General features: G+C 31.8%; 3 protein-coding genes across 3 annotated transcripts; all 3 read right to left on the bottom strand.

The window, feature by feature from the left end:
- Nucleotides 1-554: 554 nt before the first annotated feature.
- Nucleotides 555-3,263, bottom strand: LOC145040099 (arginine/glutamate-rich 1 protein). The gene is made up of 4 exons (XM_078988079.1): nucleotides 3,069-3,263; nucleotides 2,121-2,294; nucleotides 1,515-1,734; nucleotides 555-951 (listed from the first exon to the last, which is right to left on the bottom strand). The coding sequence occupies exons 1-4, from the start codon at nucleotides 3,185-3,187 to the stop codon at nucleotides 724-726; spliced, it is 741 nt and encodes a 246-aa protein (XP_078844205.1). The 5' UTR covers nucleotides 3,188-3,263; the 3' UTR covers nucleotides 555-723.
- Nucleotides 3,264-6,144: 2,881 nt separating this feature from the next.
- LOC145040092 (Small GTP-binding protein) lies at nucleotides 6,145-14,131 on the bottom strand. The gene is made up of 22 exons (XM_078988073.1): nucleotides 13,800-14,131; nucleotides 13,441-13,617; nucleotides 12,539-12,625; nucleotides 12,378-12,434; nucleotides 12,194-12,259; nucleotides 11,613-11,675; nucleotides 11,423-11,467; nucleotides 11,239-11,339; nucleotides 11,007-11,103; nucleotides 10,320-10,391; nucleotides 9,902-10,056; nucleotides 9,742-9,799; nucleotides 9,152-9,232; nucleotides 8,470-8,556; nucleotides 8,301-8,372; nucleotides 8,069-8,203; nucleotides 7,901-7,974; nucleotides 7,681-7,768; nucleotides 6,831-6,908; nucleotides 6,620-6,695; nucleotides 6,498-6,538; nucleotides 6,145-6,425 (listed from the first exon to the last, which is right to left on the bottom strand). The coding sequence occupies exons 1-22, from the start codon at nucleotides 14,094-14,096 to the stop codon at nucleotides 6,330-6,332; spliced, it is 2,103 nt and encodes a 700-aa protein (XP_078844199.1). The 5' UTR covers nucleotides 14,097-14,131; the 3' UTR covers nucleotides 6,145-6,329.
- A 2,984-nt stretch (nucleotides 14,132-17,115) lies between these two features.
- LOC145040087 (PHD finger-like domain-containing protein 5A) lies at nucleotides 17,116-19,320 on the bottom strand. Its single transcript, XM_078988070.1, has 2 exons — nucleotides 19,160-19,320; nucleotides 17,116-17,713 (listed from the first exon to the last, which is right to left on the bottom strand). Exon 2 carries the CDS (start codon nucleotides 17,696-17,698, stop codon nucleotides 17,366-17,368), a length of 333 nt encoding a protein of 110 aa, XP_078844196.1. The 5' UTR covers nucleotides 17,699-17,713; nucleotides 19,160-19,320; the 3' UTR covers nucleotides 17,116-17,365.
- Between the last annotated feature and the right edge of the window lie 2,403 nt (nucleotides 19,321-21,723).

The raw sequence follows: 21,723 nt of genomic DNA, 5'->3' as shown, positions 1-21,723 counted from the left end.
ATGTGTTGTGTCATATCAAGTTAAAAATATTTTACAGGTTGAAAAAGTAGGAATTTGAGAGGTGAAAAGGAAAAACCGAAAAGAGTAGGAGTTAGGAAACAGGAGGGCGAAATTTATAATTAGTTTAAGGGGCAAACTGGAAATAGCAGCAATCGGAGAGGCAGAGTGGCAAGGTCATGAGATAAAGTGAATGGCCAAGTAAGACTTTGGAGTATTGAAGAGAAAGAAAAACATGTAAATAAAGTTTTTGAGTTTAAGGAAGAGGGCATGTTCAATTTATTGAAAGAGTTAAAAAAATCATAAATATAAATAAACATGTCATTTTCGAGTTAAAATTCTTTTAATTAAAAAGGTTGAAGTATCTTACCTAAACTCATTAATTTTGTACCAAATTAGTATGTTGTGTCACTTTTTGCCACCACTAGTTCAAATCTTAAAAGTTGGATCAAAGGAGTTCCAATTCCAATATAAATTTGTTTTACACCTTATTTACATCTCACATGATGTTCCACTTTGTTGGAAGAATAACTTTTTCTTTTGCATAAATACCATCATTTTAATAATTAGAGATTAAACCACCAATTGTTCCTTTGATATGTTTTTTCAAAACCACATAATTAATGGCTTTTGTAATCTACTCAAAACAAGAAAAACCAAGAACATATTCCCTAGTCAAGGGGAATTTATAGAACAAATTCACATAGAGATGAGGTTTGACTTAGTTTATCTAGGTTTGACTTTACTTGATAGCTTAATAAGCTCTTCTTCATCTTCAAGCTTCTTTCTTCTCAAAGCCTCTTCCTTTTGTCTTTGAATAAGTTCAAGTTCCCTAAATCTTTCCTCCTCTTTTCGTTGAAGCTCAAGAGCTTCTCTTCTTTGAGCCTCTTCTACTCTCCTTCGATTCTCTTCCAACATTTTATCAAGCTCTTCTCTTTCTCTTCGAGCTTGCTCCTAATTTAACATAAAAAAATCTCAATAATGATAGCTGTTGATTGAGTCAGATCTGACTGTCACAACCCAAATCAGACCGAGTAAGAAGCACATCAGAAGAGCCAGACAAGAGTCTGTTTGAGGCTTCTTATTATGGTATCAAACAGTCTGAATTTATCATTTTACCTCTTTTTGTCCCTACGGTTTTGTCAAAATTGCATGTTTGGTCCATAACTTTTTTGCATTTGCACTTGGATCGTCCCAATGGTTTAATTTTATTGCATTTTTCGTCCCTATGGTTTGGTCAAAATTGCATGTTTGGTACCTAATATTTTTTGCACTCGCGTCGTCCCTATGGTTTGATTTTGTTGCATTTTTCGTCCCTATGATTTGGTCAAAAATTCACGTTTGGTCCCTAATTTTATGTATGCAAGGTACGAAAAACGCAACAAAATCAAACCACGGGAACGATCTGATTGCAAAAAAAGAGGTAGGGACCAAACATGTAATTTTGACCAAACCATAGGGACGATTTCAGTAATTTACTCTTAAATCAAAAAGAAAAAAGGAAGATAATTTGTTACCTCTTTTTGTCTGGCTTCATTGAGAGCTGTTTGTTTTTCTCTTTCAAGTTGAGCTTCAATATCATCAAAAAGCTTCTTCCTCCCTTCTTCTACTCTCTTTTCTATTTCTAATTTAACCTCATTTGACATTAATTTTTCTTCAACTTTTGCCCTAATTGCTTCTTCCATTCTCCTTGCTGTTTCCTCTTCTAGAATTTTCAGCTCCATCTCCTGTTCAATCCTTTTTACAACATATATACAATTATACATATCAATTTTGGTACAAAAAATTGTAAATCAATTGTTACTAAACAATAGTGGTGGTGATTTTACAGTTTTGCCCCTCAAAATTAAGACACAGAGTTGCATTCTGCCTGACTATTTACTAGTAATGTCCTAATAAAGTTTTTAACTCAAGCAATTTAAAGGTTTTAAATAGGGGGAAAAAATACAGAAATGCTCTTGTACTTTCACCATTTTATTGATTTAGCCACTGAATTATATTTATTATACTTTGCAAACTTAATTATATCATTCTTTGTATTTGGATGACATTGCTATAACTAACAAATCAATCAAAGCACATTTTACCATTTCTTCCACTTTAAAAAAAAGAGTTTTATGTACCTTTTCTTTTCTTCTTCTTCCTTTCTTGATTTAGAAAGGGCATTTGATGTGATACTTTGAGTTGGAGATTCCACAGGACTCAGTGAAGAAGTCCTGCTTTTTCGCCTCTTATGTCGCCTAGGTGTTGGAGATCGACTTTTTTTATGTCTAGAAATTGGAGATCGACTTCTTCTCCTAATTAATGTAGCAAAAAAAATCATGATTCACACCAAAATTTAGTTAAATTGCAAAAACAAGAAGGAACTAAGCTTTAAATTAGTAATAATCTTTGTTTAATAAGTCTTCTTTGTGTATTTCAAGATGAAGGAAGAAGATTGCATGCTTCTTTAACACTATTTTTGTTGAGTTGTGGAGTCTCATCTGCCCTTTTGACCTTTGTGGGGTCGAGGAAGAAAATTTATTGTGTGTTTATAAGTTTATTGCATATTTAAACCTAACATTTTACTTTTGTTCTTTTCTTTCTTTTAGTTACCACATAATCCTCTACATGTAGTTAGTTAGAAGGTATAGATAGTTGAAAGACTAAATTTAATTCTTTTATGTTATTGAAGTGTTAATGAACTTCATCCCCAAATAAAAACCTAACAATCTGTTTAAATAGTGCAAGATCAGTTTTTTAATCTTTAAAATTAGGTTATTCGAATGTGCTGTGAATTTTAAGCTCAAAAGGAGCCAATAAGTATGTTAGACCTAGCATTGTAGTTCACACTTCACACAGCTAACATTTTTATTTCACAAATGCAAGAAATTTAGCCCTAACCACTTCTCAATACATAAATTTGACCTGAATTTGTGCAGTTTATCACCTAATTGTTCCATATACGAGTTTGTAATTCCACTCTACGCTTCATTTTGAAGATAGAGTTTACTCTTATATGCATCGAGATCAGTTAAATCGCGGAAATACACCATATAAAAAGAAGTTAAATCAGAAGAATGTGAGCTGACCTACTGTGCGAAGCAGTGTAAGGCGAGCGGCTCCGGTCTCTCCGGCGGCGGCGGCTGGATGGGGACGGCGAGTATCTCCGCCGATAAGACGACGGAGACCTCGATATACTCCGAGGCATTAGTCCGTTAAAAGATCGTTTTTTTTTTTTCGTTCTTTACCCTAAATTTTTTTTGGACAAATGTCTGAAATTGAACTTGGGGGGAGTTAAATACTTAAATCCCAGTCGGGATCTTTGATAGTTGTCTAGTTGATAGTTTGATACTTTACAAATTCGAAAAGTATCCTTAGATTTTAGTTAAATTCCATTATGGTCCTCAATTTAACTGAAAACTACCATAAACTACCCTTTTCAATTTTGAGCTTTGATCATTGGCTTTTGTCAGATTTTATTCGCCAAACTACCGTTTACACACTTGCACAACTTTTTTTGTTCATATAAGATACTTTTGTTATTTTTTAATCTATGAAATATAATTTTTTAACAATTTAATATAATAAATTTAGGTTGTTACAAAAAAACCTCATATGATGAGATACATGTATGAAAGTCAATACACACTACATTCACACACATATGGAGGTTCATTTAAGACACCCCTAAATTTATCATTTTTCACCACTTTTGCATAAAGTTTATAGTTGTTGGTATGTGAACATTGATATTAAGTATTCAATTAACTACTTTATGGCTCATCGGATAAGATTTGGTAACAACTCCCTCAAATGACTCAAGTTTAAATTTTGAAGGATTCAATCAAGAGGCGGCGTAGGACAAAAAAGTTTAATGCTTAAGGCGAGCCCCGATAACCCTACAAATTGAGAATGGTTCATTGACAAGTTCAGTTTTTGGCTATTGAAACCCATTGGCTTTAGTTTTTAAATTAGTTAGGTTTTCATTTTTTTTAGGTCGGTTTTTCGGTTTCAACACATGGAATTAACTTTTTCAGTTTCAACATAGTAATTTAGTATATAATAATTATAATTATTAATACTATATTAGTATATAATAATTATTAATAATATACTAAATGTACTAACTCACTCATGCTTAAGCATTAACTTATGCTTTTAGTTCTAACTAAATAATACAATAATCATTAATAACACCTTAAATAAATTATATATGTATGGGTCTGTTTCGGCTCCTTGGATCGATATAAGGTTCGGTTTTACATATTGGGTCGGTTTCGATTTTGTGAGTCGGTTACTAAAGTCCAAACTAAACCCAAAAAGAATTTTTTGCTTTTAAAAACTCCAAGCCCAAAACCAAAGGTTTGGGTTTAGTTTCGGTTTTTCGGTTTAGGTTTTGCTCACCCATAATTGTTAATGAAAGCCTTTACCCAGCTTGGTCTAAATGTGATAGTATACATGTGTTTAATGGATTGCATTACACAAGTATTTGTCACTTATAATGAAATATATTCAAATGATATGTTATGTCCAACAATTTGTGCAACTATACATCCTCATAAATATAACGCACGCCCACCCGTTTTTAGGGGTTTTGGATTTATGATCGTTCACACTCATTATATACGATAGTTCCTAGTGTAGCAATTACTTTTCGGAAATCACATCCTAGTTTATGGTTATGTGACCTTGTATCTACAAAATCTTAGTGGCTATATGGGGTACCAAACATAACATACCGTTAATAACATATTGATGCAATACTTCTCGAGAGTTTCACACTTAAACTTGTGAAGGTCACGGATGTACCACAACAATCCTACAAGAGAGTGGACTTTGGGGTTTTCGTATATCGGTTCGTAGAGAGGTTAATCACTGGTCAATTAGTGAGCATTAAGGATTGTACTGCCACCTCGTCAGATGCATATCAGAGGTGGATTGCATGTATAGCATGAGGTACACGTCAAAAGTAGCAGTCTATTTAGACATTTTATTATTATCGTATCATTTATGGATATTTGCTTTTACGATATCTTTTTTGATGATGTGGTAAACATGAGTGACTTTTACTTATAATCTTACAATTACATTTGTTAAACAAACCACAATATATTATTAAATAAGTCCTAAATAAAATAGATTTTATCAAAATAGAAATGACCATACAATCATAAAAACATAATATCATAGATCTTTATTATGAATTGAAATTTCTGGTAGTCATATACTCATATGAGAATTTCACGTTCTTTTTCTTTATCAACTCATGCTTTTATTACATCCATTTTCTCATAAAATTTCCAAAGCTCATCATCTACAATCTCAAGGTTATGTGTCTCCTATCCATTTTTTCTTGTCTTCAATGGATAGTAGCTTACCATGCATTTGTTGTCCAAGTTCCTTAGATTTCGCTTTCATTTTTTTGTACTTTGTTTCTTTGGCTTCTACCATCTCCCTCAGAGATACCCCACAACCTTAGATCACTCTTGGAGTTTGAAGGATGACTAAAGTGAATGAATGACCGAACAAAATACATCTTCAAAGAATGGCTTAATAGCTTTCAATGTGAATTATAGCATTATAGCAGGATGTAAACTGATTCAAATAGATTGCGAATATAGAGGCAAGTAGGAAATCTAATGATTTTAAGTGGTATGAGAGAAATCATAAATTCATAACTAGTTAGATGGGTGTTGTGTGATAACAAAGTGGTAGCTAAGGATAGAATGTTACTAATGAGTTTGGTAGTTCACTTTATTATAACTAGTTATGTAGGCGTTCGTGTGAAATTGCGTTTACAACATTTAGTTTCTAACAAATAAATACTTAAATGGAAACTCTAAAATTCCATTCTGAAATCCTAACTCGACTCTGGAATACGTTGTTCTAGAGATAGTGGTTATTTTTGAAAAACCTAAAAATAATTGGGTTTTTTTGTTAAAAATTTCATCTATATGGGTTAGTTTAATCCAACCACCACCACCGAAGATCTCACTTATGGATTCTGATCTCCTTATATCACAATAAGCATGTGAGAATAGATACATGCATATGCATATATGTATACACATGTTTCATTCTAAAAGCCGATGCATGAAAATAGTTTCTAAAAATTGAAGTAATAAAAGTAAAAACATATTCCTTGGGTTTCATAAACAAAAAATGGGACTTGGAATATATATTTTCTAATCATTAAATGTCAAATGACAACACCAAGGCACATGATTTCTTGATTGTAGAAGTTTTTTTTTTTTTTTTTTTTTTTTTTGCTACATTGGTAGTAAGTAATATAGATACATACAATGTACATGTGTTGTAGTGTATATGTAGAGTATGTGACTATATTTAACTTATAGCACCTCTTTTTCAAGTTTCAAAACTGCCATAAATGCTTCTTGAGGCACATCAACTTTCCCAATTGCCTTCATTCTTTTCTTTCCCGCAGCCTAATTAGAGCAAATAAATAAATAAATAATGTTTTAAAGAGAGAGAAAAAAAAATATATGCAAATAATTTACCTGTTTCTTTAGCAATTTTTTCTTCCTAGAGATGTCACCACCTACAATGAAATTAAAAAATGAACATTACTAATTATAATTTATTATACAAAAATTAAATTTGGTATTAAATTTTTAATTACCATAGCATTTGGCCAAAACATCTTTCCTAATTGCTGACAAACTTTCACTAGCAATCACCTTAGTACCTATGCATGCCTGTCATCAAGTTCACAACATAAGTAAGAATAAAATAATACAAATAAATAAAATAAAATTGCAAATCATTAATTTATAATTTTAAGTTCAATTTTATTATTCAAGGTAGAATAGAATAGAATAGATGAGGCTTACTTGGATAGGCACTTTAAACATTTGTCTAGGTATAAGTTCTTTTAGCTTTTGTGTCAAAGCTCTTCCCACAGAATATGCCTATAAATATAAACAATTAAGTTCATGTCATTATAACCTGTCAATGAAAAACACAAAAAAAAAAAAAAAAAAATTAAAATGACCAAAATAACCTTGTTTAGGTATTACTGTATAAGCTCTTTTAGTTTTTCTAGGGATGTTTCCAATTATGAGGCGGGGAGGGTGTTTATGTCTTTTGCACTGATAAGAGTCACAACTTGCAAGTATTATAAAAAACAAGGTATCCCTTTCATCTTCTATTGAAGAAGGAAAAATTACCAAAATAACCTTGTGTATGTATAAGTTCTTTTAGTTTTTCTAGGGGTATTTTCGATTATGAGGATGAGGAGGGCGTTTACGTCTTTTACACAGACAAGAGCCACATGTGAAAAAATTAAAAACAAGCTATCCCTTTCATTTTCTATTAAAGAAGGAAAAATGACCAAAATAACCTTGTCTAGGTATAAGCTCTTTTAGTTTTTCTAGATCTATTTTTTATTATGAGGACAAGGAGGGCGTTTACGTCTTTTGCACAAACGAGAAGTCGAGAACCACATGTGTAAAATTAAAAAACAAGCTATCCCTTTCGTTTTCTATTAAAGAAGGAAAAAAATGACCAAAATAACCTTGTCTAGGTATAAGCTCTTTTAGTTTTTCTAGGGCTATTTTCGATTATGAGTACAAGGAGGGCGTTTACATCGTTTACACAGACAAGAGCCACACGTGTAAAATTAAAAAACAAGCTATCTCTTTCATTTTCTATTGAAAAAGAAAAAAAAATGACCAAAATAACCTTGTCTCTGTGTACGATTGTGGACAAGGGCTCCACACCTTCACCATTTATCAACACATCAAGCTTTATCAAATCGCTTTCCTTGTATCTGAAGTCATAGTTTTAATTATATTATTTAAAAATTAAAACTCCATTAGAATTTAAAATAATCAAAATAATGAAATATATATATATATATATATATATATATATATATATATATATATATACATATGTTTACCCGATAAAAGAATACTCCATACTAGCATAGCCCTTGCTCCTTGATTTTAGCTGATCAAAGAAATCACCAACCATCTGAAAAAAAAAAAAAAAAAAAAGGATACAAGACACTTGTGATATATAAATATAAAACTCATAAAGAAAGATATTTTAATATTAAAAAATAAACCTCAGCAAGTGGCATCTGATAAGTGAGTGAAGCTCTAGTCTCAGTAATAAATTTCATTTCTTTAAAATCTCCTCTTCGTTCTTGAGAAAGTTCCATAAGTGCACCAATATAGTCCTTTGGTGTTAGCATCTCAATCTACAGAAAAAATATATATATATTTACAAAAAAATAAAAATGAAAAAACATAAATATGTAAAAGTAGAGAATATCATAAAATAAAATAGTGACAAACCTTTACAATTGGCTCTTCAATTGACCTCCTTTTACCAGGTTCAGGAAGTGCTGATGGATTTGAACATTCAACCTAAAAAAATTAAAAAAAGCAGATGAAAATATGAAATCAAACATTTCAAAATTAAAAAAAAAAAAAAATAGAAAAATAGAAAATATTTTATATTTACAGTTTCATCATTGGAACAGTGGACTCTGTATACGACACTTGGAGCAGTAGTTATTAGAGACAAATTGTATTCCCGTTCAAGTCTTTCCTGTGCAATAAAAAAGACAAAGGATAAAATTTCACAATTTGCCCTTGTGGTTTACAAAAGTGGCGAATTCAGTCCCTATTTTTTTTTGTTATGTGGATGGTCCTTGTGGTTTCAATTTCTTGTGTGGTTGATTGTAAAATGACTTTTGTAGCTTTAGAGGGAGAGAGGTGGTAGGGTCTATCCATTTACTTTTTTTTTTATTAAAATTAAAAATAGTTAGAATAATATAAAATAAAGTCTAGAATCAATTAAAAAAGGGTACAAAAGTCAATTTACATGTGCCAAGAACCAACCACGCAAAAACTCAAACCACAGGGACCATCTGCATAACTAAAAAAAGATAGGGACTAATCGTGCAACTTTATGTAAACTACAAGGACCAATCATGAAACTTTGTCAAGACAAAATTTAACATAGAGTAAATTGCAAAATTGGTCACTGTTGTATCCAAAAAAGTGCATTTGAGACTTTTGAGTACATTTTTTTTTTCATTCACATGGTCAGTTTAAAATTGAAACTTCCATGAGCAGAGTTTGCAATATTTGTCAATGTAAAATGATAAAAATACATATCAGCTATATAATATATAATATACCTGAACAATTTCCATATGAAGAAGACCCAAAAACCCACATCTAAATCCAAATCCCATTGCACTTGATGTCTCTGGCTCAAACTGAAAACATAAAAACAAAAATAAAAATAAAAAAGACAATTTACAAATACCACAAATGATGAGTCTTTTTTGAGTAAATTACACAAACGGTCCCTATAGTTTAGGGTAATTTGTGCGTTTGGTCCCTAACTTATTTTTTTAACTAGGAAGGTCCCTACAATTTGTTTTTGTTGCGCACTAGGTCCTTGTCTTACCGAAAAAGACTATTTTGCACTTGATTTTTTAATTTGTTTAAATAATGTGGGATAGGTAAGGTGAGGTGGAAGTGGAGTTGGGGGTATGTTTATTTAAATAAATTAAAAAATCAAGGGCAAAATAGTCTTTTTAGGTAAGACAGGGACCAAGCGCGCAATAAAAACAAAAAATAGGGACCTTCCGAGTTAAAAAAAAAATAAGTTAGGGACCAAATGTGCAAATCACCCCAAAACCATAGGGACCATTCGTGTAATTTACTCAAATAAAAAAACACAATTTACAAATACCACAAATGATGAATCTTTTTTACATACCTTTAATGCAGCATCATTAAGCTGTAGTTTCTCCAATGCATCACGTAAATCTGGGAATCTAAAAAGAAACAAACAATAAATATATCGATTACTATTTATAAAAAAAAATAAATAAATAAATAAAAGGTGACATGGCATTGTGGTTTAAAGAGATATATACTGATCTGCATCTATAGGAAACAAGCCACAAAACACCATTGGAGTGGCTTCTTTGTATCCAGGTAAAGATTGATCTGCTTTTCTTGTGTAGTGAGTTATGGTGTCACCTACTCTTGCATCTGCTACTGATCTTATTGAAGCTGATATGTATCCCACCTTCAAATGTGAAAAAGACCAAAATACCCCCCATGAGTAGAGTAGATATTTCAATTGTAAGAAACATGGAGAGCGGGTTGTTTATTATTGAATAGCAGTAAAAATCTATCCCACCTTTAATATATATATATATATATATATATATATATATATATATATATATATATATATATATATATATATATTGTTAAATGACCAAAATACCCCTATATGTAGATATTGGAATTTTAAGAAACATAGGAGTGGTATTATACTATTATTACCTCACCAGCATATAGTTCATCAACTTGCAACTGATTAGGGGATAAAACTCCAACTTCATCAGCAAAATAATCCTGCATCATGTCATTTGTTTATATATATATATATATATATATATATATATATATATATATATATATATATATATATATATATATATATATATATATATAGGGTTAGGTTCATTTGAGACCACCTATATTTTGTGAGACCGTGAGACGCATTTTTTTATTTTTTTTTAGTTAATTCATGTTCCGAAAATAATATTTAAAAAAAGAATTTTTAGATTTTTCCATTTATTTTGCATTTTAAAATTATTTTTTAGAATATGTCAGTGTAATATTCTATTATTTTTCAAAAAAAAAAAAACCGGAATTTTTTTTTTTTTTTTTTTTTTTAGTTAATTCAAGTTCCGAAAATAATATTTAAAAAAAGAATTTTTGGATTTTTCCATTTATTTTGCATTTTAAAATTATTTTTAGATTTGGTCTCACAGTCTCACAAAATTAAAATGGTTTCAAATGAACCTGAACCTATATATATATATATATATATATATATATATATATATATATATATATATATATATATATATATATATATATATATATATATATAAACAAGTTTAATTAATCTCAGTATTATTACAAGAAGCTTAAAAAACAAGAGAAGAGTGGTTTTAGTTTTACCTTTCCACTAGCCATAAAATAAATCCTGTCACCTTTCTTTACAGTTCCATCAATAACACGGAAATAGACAATAACGCCCCTATACGCATCATAGTAACTGCAAAATATAATTCATGGATATGAAAATTTACTCAGAGTTATTCATAGAGTGAGATTTTGGTATTATTATTAACAAAAAAAAAAAAAGTGAAGAGAAACAAAATGATTAAAGGGTTTAATTAATATTTAATACCTATCAAATATAAGAGCTCTCAAAGGTTTTTTAGCAGAATCAAGTGGTGGAGGAATCCTTTGAACAATTGCAGTCAGTATTTCATTTATACCTATTCCCTCCTGTAATATACGTTAATTAATTATTACCATCTTCAAATGTAAGGGTAAAATGGTCATTTGGTCTATGAATTAAACTAATTAACCTTTGCTGAGCAGTATATAGCATTGCTGCAATCCAAACCAATAACCTAAAAAAATAAGATGAATTAGAAAAACCATGTTTAACACATGTTAATAAGATAGATAAAGTTCACATAAAAATGCTTGATTGGAACATAAAAAATAGAAAATGACGAAAATACCCTCGACCAAAATCACATCAACTTAACTAACCTCTTCAATCTCCTGAACAACACGACTTGGTTCAGCACCTGGAAGATCTATTTTATTCAACACCTGAAGAAAAAAGTCAAATAATACGGTTGACTATCAGAAGCACTAAATAATTTAGAGTAAATTACACGAATGGTCCCTATGGTTTGGGGTAATTTGCATGTTTGGTCCCTAACTTATTTTTTTAACTCGGAAGGTCCCTACAGTTTGTTTTTGTTGCGCGCTTGGTCCCTATCTTACCTAAAAAGACTATTTCGCCCTTGATTTTTTAATTTATTTAAATAAGTTGGGGTAGGTAAGGTAAAGTGAGGTGGAAGTGAGGTTGGGGGTGTGTTTATTTAAATAAATTAAAAAATCAAGGGCAAACTAGTCTTTTTAGGTGAGACAGGGGCCAAGCGTGCAACAAAAACAAACTGTAGGGACCTTCCAAGTTAAAAAAAAAAATAAGTTAGGGACCAAACGTGCAAATTACCCCAAACCATAGGGACCATTCGTGTAATTTACTCGATAATTTAACAGTGGTTTTTATTTTTATAACATTTTATTTTATTTTGTATTCTTATTATTTACTATCAACTTACAGGAATGACTTCAAGGTTGTTTTCCAAAGCCAAATAAACATTAGCCAATGTCTGAGCTTCCACTCCCTATAATATAAGATTAAGCACATAATATAATAATAATAAAATATTTCTTTACATTAAAACAAAAGTAATTCAGTTTTTTTTTTTTAAATTCCAAAAGTGGAAAATGTGAAATACATACCTGTGATGCATCTACAACAAGGAGAGCACCCTCACATGCAGCAAGAGATCTAGAAACCTGAAATCAGGAAAAAGAATGTCAACCAACAATATGTATTTGTTCTTAAATTTTTTAATATGAAAAATAATAAAATTTATAGTTTATTAAATTATCTGTCATACCTCATAGGAGAAATCAACATGGCCTGGAGTATCAATAAGATTAAGGCAATAAGGTTTGCTTTCATGTGTGAAACGCATTCTAGCAGCCTGAAAGGGTAATTTAGGAAAATTCATTTAAAAGAAAATACAGAAATGAAAAAGAAGAGAAACATGTATTATTTATTACCATGTTTTACTTGTATTAATTATTAGCTATTACATGGTTCTTTCAATTAAATCAACATATCTCTTAATGCCTTTACACCAAATGATATAAAAGTCTAACAACTTGCAATAACATTGGAATTTGTAACTAATAAACTCATAAAGGTTTGATTTTTGAGTGTTACAACATTCTAATTATGTGGTAATTGGATTTAACTGAAAGTATTAAAAGACAGAATTTTTGGTAGTTCATCATTTTAAGATGTGATTTTGGAGTCTTGAAGATACCAAGATCAATTTGAGAAGGAATCTAACACATTTTGGTTAGATTAACATCACATAATCAAGGTATGAGCCCTAATCATACTTTCATCTAGTGATTTTCTGTTAGGGTTTACAAATTTGGGGATTCTAGTTGTGGGACTTAGTGATAAGGGGAAAATGAAGACTTAGCTAGAAACAAATAGAAGCTTTATAAGATGTTACCCTTCTATCTAATATTTTATTAATTTTACCTAGATCATACTCAAGTTGTTTATTATTTTGTATTGGTTTGTGAGTATGATGATACAATTGTATGTCTACATGGTTTTGAAGTACACCATTTGTTGATAATTTAAAAACAGTTGTATCACAATGACACAACATGTAAGTGCATGTCCTAGAGCAGAAAAAAGAGATGAACATTATAAAACCTTATGCCTTTTCTCTTCTTCCTTTCACTGAAAAATGTGATAATGGCTTTAAAAAAAATGCACCTGTAATTTGATGGTGATACCCCTTTCCCTCTCAAGATCCATGTTATCCAGAAACTGTTCCTTCATATCACGTGATTGCACTGTACCCGTCACTTGCAGCAATTTATCAGCTAATGTCGATTTTCCATGATCAATATGTGCAATGATGGAGAAATTCCTGATGTTTTCTGTGGGAACCTGCAATTCAATCAAAATAACTGGTTTAAAATCGCACCTAGTTAGAAGGTTATGTTCCACAGGCTAACCAGTTCAATACTTCTATCCAAAGAGGTCAATAGAAGTGCTAAAATTCCCCTCATGTCTTATCAAAACAAGAATACCTGTGAGAATGTGCATAATTTTGAAATGATTGACCATACCTTCAACAGACGATCTCGGCCGGCGACAAATGTCGCTTCTGAGGCAGAAGCATCTTTGGATTGGACGTCTGCGGCCTTACTACACACGCGATACCTACTCCGGCGACTTCTACTGTAACTGTTGAAATTATTTCTGGAAGAGGGAAAAGACTGTAGACTGTAAAATGTTCTGTTAGAGGCGGGAAATAGAAGGTGGTGGTGGTGGTGGTGGCTGATGCTAGGGGTTCTGCCGCAGTGGTGGTGGTTGCCCTGTGGTGGTGGTTTCGAGGATAAGAAGAGCTTTAGGTTCGTCGCCATTCCCACGGCGGTGGTGGTGGTTGCTCTCGTTGGTTGTTGCTTTTAAACCACAAATTCGGGACTTACCCGCTATCTTTTGCATTTTACATTTTTACTTGATTTTAGTCGATTTCGTCTCTTGGTTTTTTTACCTTAAGTTTTTACTTCATTTAATTTTGTTTTATGTTAGAGTTATTATGTTGCATTACTATTGCGATTGTCAAATTTATCTATGTATTTGTCTAGTTTATGATTTATCTATGTATAAACTTATCCATTTATTTGGTTTGGTGCTCATTTTGACTTACTCTCATCTTGTTTTACTCTTTTATACATTCTTTTTTTTACATATTCGGGATGCTTTCATGGTTGTATTTCATTCAAAAGATAAGAATGATAGCTATTATAAGATTCTAGTTTAAATTATAGACAACAACTTCAATTATGAGTGTTACTTCAAGCATTAATAGTAAAGACTTCTACCACCACAAATCCCTACTTATCAACTTTATGAAGCAACCATTCAAAGACACCATAATGCATAACAACGGCACTTGTGCATTATTTTCAATGGTTCCGGTTATAATTCTTCTTTTAAGTTTCCTTTATAAAGAAATGTTTGTTTAGAAATCAGGCAAAACGACTTGGAAGCAAAAAATATCTCTCTCACTCCAGTATTTATAAGTCCAATATGTGTGAATAACTTAGTATAAAGAATAGAGATTATAAGCACAATTTATAATAGTTTACAATTTAATATAAATAAAAAGCATAATAAATGATATAACAAATATTATCATAAACAAATTCAACGTGTGGCCAGCATGGGCGATAGCCTAGAGTCTCCAAATTTTTATGGCCTATTTTTTTATGTATATACTTAGATTATTATAAGAAAAAAATGTTTGGTATTAAGTAATCGAAGGCAACGGCAAAAAAAGAAAACCAATATTGGAGCCAAAATTGTGGACAATACGAAAATCTTCCAATCGATTCTTCAGAAATTTAAGCAATTAATCATTTTTTACTTAAAGAATTATTGTTAAGAGCCTCGTTTTCTTATTTTGCTCGGGGCTTCAAATCGGTTTGAATCGGCCTTGGATGTCTTCTACATGACACATTCATTCTACCATTTATGGAGATGTAACATTCAACACTACCTCCCTCTAAGTCTTATCCTATTATAAATCCTATTATAATAGGTTTCTCGGTTGCTATTGTATTTTCAGATTTATGGTTAATTCTTTAATAGGACTCTTGATGTTTGTTGTTGTTATTGTATTGTCTAGTAGGATTTCCATTGTTTTCGTTGTTGTATTGTCTAATAGGATTCGTGATACTTGTTGTTAGTGTATCGTTAAATTTATAGTTAATGTCGTAAAAAAACAACTATAATCATAAACCACCAAAACATAAAAGCTTTTGAATACTTCTTGTCTGCCCTTCGATCCTCCTAATTTCTTTAGTTTTCCTCCATTCTTCATATGGATTGATTGTGTCAATCAATTTATGTAACTTATGAACTTATCATTTGTGATTGTTGCGACGAATTTGTGTTTAGGCATCACGACGGGTAAAAGAGTAAGGAAGCTCGTCAAAACACACTGACATATAAAATATGAATCATGTGCCAAAAATATAAGTATAGGCACCTAAATCTTGTTCTTATGCCCCTGCTAAGTTTCTTACATTATTACATACAAGATGTCGCTAGTTGATGAAGTTCAAATAACAACACTATCTTTTTGTATAGTATAAATTTGACTCATTTACATGAAACATGCACAATCCACATGCTAAGGCTAAGGGGCATGGGGAAGTTTTTACACGTCACAACCTATGTGGCATACATTCTCACCGATGAACACCGCCCTAAGTCTAGTTATTGTGTTGTGGAGTGGCTAGCTTCACTGAAGCATACGTAGACCATTCTCTCTATCTCCCTTTTTTCATATCTTTCTCTCTCTTGTTCACAACATGTTCACTAGGGAAATGCTTGTGGAATGGTTAGATGATAATGTAGCTTGTTCTTTACTACTTTTTCACCACTATGATAATGATATTGGATAGCCTAACAAGCCCAAACAACCAAGAATAACATTCAAATGGATAAAAATAATCCAATTGCTCAAGATGGACATAGGATACACAAAACCCTTGATCAGTATTCATTATCCATTCATTATCCATAGTGTAGGAGTTAACATACTCACGAATCACTAATTACCATATCTCCATGCAATAAATTGTTCATATGTTCAAACCCAAAAAATAATATGAAATTGGACATGTAATATCAAAATATTATCTCTTTACCTTTTCCAAAATGTCATCAAACAATGAACGAGTACACTATTGACAAAGTACAATTAAATCTGAATTGTGTTTTCGGTTTTACTTTTGTAAAGCATACATGTTGAAGAAAATAAATTCACTTGGCTTCAAAGCCATTTGATCCATTTCTTTTTTAGCTAAGCTTTTTTATTTTATCCATTTCTTTTTTATTTTATCCATTTAAATAAAAGTTAACAAAATCAACCTATCATTGAAATCACACACACACACAAACAAAAAGTGGGTTCTATGACTATTTAGCATCTTTTTTGGTGGTATAAAACATTGCACTTTTTGTCTAGATCTAAACCTAGAAGATGTTTAGGATTACTTTTAAATATCAAAAATCCTTTTTGGAGAACTTTTTGCAAAAAAAAAAAAACTATTTAAAATATGTTTGGATTAGCAAAAGGACCATTGTGTTAACTTTTACATGTAAAATCAGGTTTTTATGACTTTTTGAAACCCCTCATTTTCTTCTATACAAAAGTCATTTTCAAAAGAACTTTTCTATTACCCAAACACCTTTTGTATTTTTTTTTTTTTTTTCAACTTTTGGAAAAGTTAGAAGGCAAAAGTCATTCTAAAAGTAAACCCCACCTAATACATTGCCAAAATACAGTACCAATGTTCTGCCCCACATGTGTATTGGGCCTAACGTTAAAGAATGCATCTCAAACACAGTACAAACATCAATCCATCAATCTAAAACCCACCAAACACAATCCAACTTGTTGCATTGTGGATAACCAGACTCTGAGACAATGTCTTGTCTCGGTGTCAATCCAATACACATCAAACACAGTACAACCAAACGAGTTAAAAATATAACATAGCGGGCAATCAATTAGAAAACACATCACCATCAAAATACACATATTCTAACCAAGTTAAAAATCACCAAAACATTTCACAACTCATCAACATCTTCTTCATTCTTCATTCTTCAATCACAATCATCGTTTTTTAAATCCGTATTTTTTACGTTCATAGAACAGGTCAGTTTTAGCACTACCCAAATTGACAATCTTCGGGCAGCCATCCCGATCTTTTTCCTGTTGCGTGCATTCTTTGCAATAATAAGCATCAGAAATACCAACACCTCCACAAATGACACATCTACCCTGGAAGGATCCATAGTTGCATTCATCACATACACGTACAAGTGTACATGGACGCACATACGAGTCACAAATTACACATTTGCCATCACATTTTTCACAAAGCCGCCCGATGGCAATTCCGGGCTGCTTCCTGCACATGATCAAATCCGGATGATGCTTTGCCATGACAACTACTTCTGCCTGCAATAAACAGTGTGGTTGAAGTTGAAATCGTTAAATTTGAAAAGGGCATTTACGTCTTTTTACACAGACAAAAGATCGAGAGTGAGTCCCTAAGCTTTCTACGTCTTTTTCATAGATGAGAGATCAAGAGCAAGTCTGTAACCTTTCTAGAGGTGTTTTCAATGATGAGGAGGAGGAGGGCGTTTAAGTCTTTTCACCTTTTATACAAAGATGAGATGAGGAGTGAGTCCCTAAGCTTTCTAAGGCTATTTTTTGACTAGGATAGGGAGGGCATTTAAGTCTTTTGTACAAAGATGAGATGAGGAGGGAGTCCCTAAGCTTTCTAAGGCTAAGTTTTGATCAGATAAGAAGGGCATTTACGTCTTTTGCACAGACAAGATCGAGGTAAAAAATAAAGTGTGTTGCCCATATTGGTAGTGAGAGCAAATTACATTGATATTCTCTGCAATTTGACATTAAATACCATGAATGTATGTAAAACAGAATTATAATAAATAAAAAGATAACTTGATTGAGTTTTGAATTTTTTTTGTAAACATTAGCATTATTGAATCGTACAAATAAAAGCAATTCATCACATTTTATCAGAAAATTAGGTTCAGTTCTGTGAACCTGTTTTTTAAGAAGATAAGCAAGCTCCACTTAGCTTTTGTCTCACTTTTATAATTTATAAACCCTTTATTTATCATTCTTATGGCAACTTTCCATGATAAAATGAACAAATTTGATTCAAAACAATCTCAACAACCAACTCATAGCGCTCAAACCCAATTTCTAGATTCATTTCTTCAAGAAAATTAACAATCTCAACTGTTTGAATCATTGAGAAGGTCAACAATTTGTTGGTAATTTTTGGATTCAATGGTGGATTTGATTGATTGCTCAAGTAATCGTTGTGATGAGATTGAATGGATTGGAGATGAGAAGTAAATTGAAAGAAAAGAAAAAAAAAACAGTGTGTTTTACAATTACATAGCTTTTTCAGTGCAATTGCCATAGATTGATGTTCAGAGCCCCAAATTTTTGATAAAATGTGATGTTTTTGGCAAAGTAAACCCTGAATTTTTGAACGTTTATTCATATCCTAACACCAATTAATAAGCATGTTCATCAAATATAGCTAACCAATTAAGAACCCTACAACATTTTCTCGCCATAACATTATCAGACAGAAAAATTCAAATTCAGCGACTCACCCGTTGTAATTTTGCATAAGGAGTAAATGTTAGGGTTAATCGCACATCCAAAACTTTAAAATAAAGGAGTTTCTAGGTTTGTATAACTAATTGCGAGGATCTTCACATGAAAATGACTAAATTTGGAGGTTTAGCAAGCATAAACTATACAGCAGCCACAGAAAAACACACGAATGGAGCAAATATACAGATATACGTTGATAGAGACAAAGAAACGTAAAAGTAGTGGATTTGACAAAAATCTAACCTGATGATGCTTGAAAAGGTAGGACGCAAGATTTTGGGGATTTAAAACCCGATGAAGAAAGGTTGCAAGATGTTCAGACGGGATGCTGCAGTAGCTGAAACTTGAAAGTGAATCCTCGAGCCTCCTTCCGGAAGTTTGTGGAAGTCGGGCCAATTTTAGGTCGTTTAATATCCGGGTTCGAGCCCCGAAACCACAAAGTCTTTTGCTTTTAGAATTCAAATGTGTTTTTGGTAAAAGTTTTAATTTGACTTATTAAGGTATAGGATCATTTTTGTATATTTACATATGGGTAATATTATTTTTTTTACTTATTTACCCAACTAATTTTTTCATTCGTTCGCAAATAACCAACATTACCTCTTGTTACCTCTTTTTGTCGATTGCATTGATTTAGCTCAGTTAAAACACATTGTGTGGAATCTTACGTGACCATTACACCTCTTTCTTATTTAATTAGGGTTCGTCATCGTCAACTTGGGACAAGCTCCAAAAACACAATCCGATTACCTTCTTTTGTGATAAATCAATCATACAACAAATAGACAATTAGGGTTTGGAATTGAAGGTACGAGTTGAAGTCGACTGTTAACATGGCATCCTCATCTACACGTATGTATGTAGCTGTAGATTTTCATTACAACGGAATGCTTTTGCCTAACCCGTTGGTGTGCTTAGACCCTGTAAAAACAAGTGTATGGTGTATGTGATGTGGATTTGGGGGGGATTTACGTATAAAGAGTTTCTTTTGTGGCTTACGAAATTAACCAAATAAGCATGTGATAATGTCTACTACTGTATTAGCAAATAAAGCTTGTGTGAGGGTATTAGAAGAATCGACAAAAAGAGGTATTGCGATGAAATGCAGCATATGTAGGGAAAGTGGGCATAATAGAACCACATGTCCTCAAAAACCAATTGAAGAATCATCAAATGATTCAAATCTAAGTTCAAAGAAAAAGAAACCCAAGAATGCCGGTATGTTTGATATATATATATATATATATATATATATATATATATATATATATATATATATATATATATATATATATAGGATAATTTAACATATTTGGCATAACTTAACTTTTCAAGTATTGCAAAACTAGTAAAGTGAAGGTTGCCTTTGCACATGAACTTGATATAGAAAGTGACAGTGAAGTTGAAACGGAACCTGATAGTGAAGTGGAGTCTTTTGATGTTGAATTTGAAGATGATGTTATTCAAGAGCAAGCTCAAGCTCAACCTGTAGATGATGTTGAATTTGAATATCAAGTAAATGATGTTATTCAGGAACAAGCTCAAGCTCAAGCTAAAAATGCTATTAAAGTTCAAGCTAAAGTGCAAGTTGAAGTTGAAGATAATAACCAAATTGTAGTTGAAGATCAAGTGGAAGAGATTGTGCAGAAAGTACCAGCTTTTCAAGTTGTAGTAGGGAAGAGGGCAAGGAAACCTTCAGAAAGTTACAAAACTTAAGATAAGAAAGAAGTGGGAGGGGAAACTGGGAAGCAGTGTTGACAATCAGTATGAGTTGGAATAGCTTTTGGCTTCTTGGATTGTTGTTAATGTTTTGGCATCTTTGACTGGCATCTTTTAACTTTGGAATATTTTGGCACATATTTTGAAATCTAGTTGGAATAGCTTAAATGCATGTTTAAGTGTGTTGTCACACCCCCGAACCAGGACGACGGAAACGTCCGAGGACGGATCACGTCATTGTATAGTATCATAACAGTTGAATATGAATGAAACATAACAAACCAAACATCATACATTGAGAATACAAGTTTACATGGTTCACACACTGTGTTTGTTCAAAAATTACACATTAAATGACTGAAAAGTAGAAATCCATGATGCAACAACTCCTACTCTCAAAATGATTTGAATACCTATTTACTTTACTGGTTCCTGAGAATACAAGTGATTTTGAAAAACGTCAACAATAATGTTGGTGAGTTCATAAGCATTTTTGTATGAAAAGTGTTTGTAATTGTTTTGTTTAAAATGGTTTTGTATACTTCCAAAAAATCCAATATTTTCTATAAAAATGGGATGTAAGTCTTACATCCAAGACTAAAAATGTATGTATGACTTTTGTATATTTTTCTTTTAAAATGATAGTGTATGTTTCCAGAAAATCCAATATTTTCTTATGTATGAACTGTAATCTTAAACCCTAAGACCATAAATGTAAGAAATGTTGTATTGTAAGATAGTATTTAGTTTTATTCTTTTATAAAACTGATGAGGTGTAAGCTTCCCGTAAACCAAATAGTATAGTTAATCTCTATGTGAGTTATTATAACCATGCTTAATGTGAATGTTATGCCTGAACGACGTTCTTCAGGCGTCGGAATCGGTAGATATTTGTCACCCTAAACGTGTCAGTCTAACTATAGCGAACAAATTAGGTTTAGGGTTGTCAATCATGTATAGATCGATACATAACTATCTCGCTCTCCCTCCAGGAGACTCTGGTTATAATGCAGAACTTAAAGTGTATGCTAGATAGGTACGGTGAAGAAAATGTCTCACTAGAGCATTAACAGATTTACGTGAACTAC

This window comes from Lactuca saligna, chromosome 1 (genome assembly GCF_052625555.1).
Source record: "Lactuca saligna cultivar CGN05327 chromosome 1, ASM5262555v1, whole genome shotgun sequence".
Lineage (NCBI taxonomy): Eukaryota > Viridiplantae > Streptophyta > Magnoliopsida > Asterales > Asteraceae > Lactuca > Lactuca saligna.
Note: the sequence above shows the minus strand (reverse complement) of the source record. Positions and strands in the feature narration are given on the sequence as shown.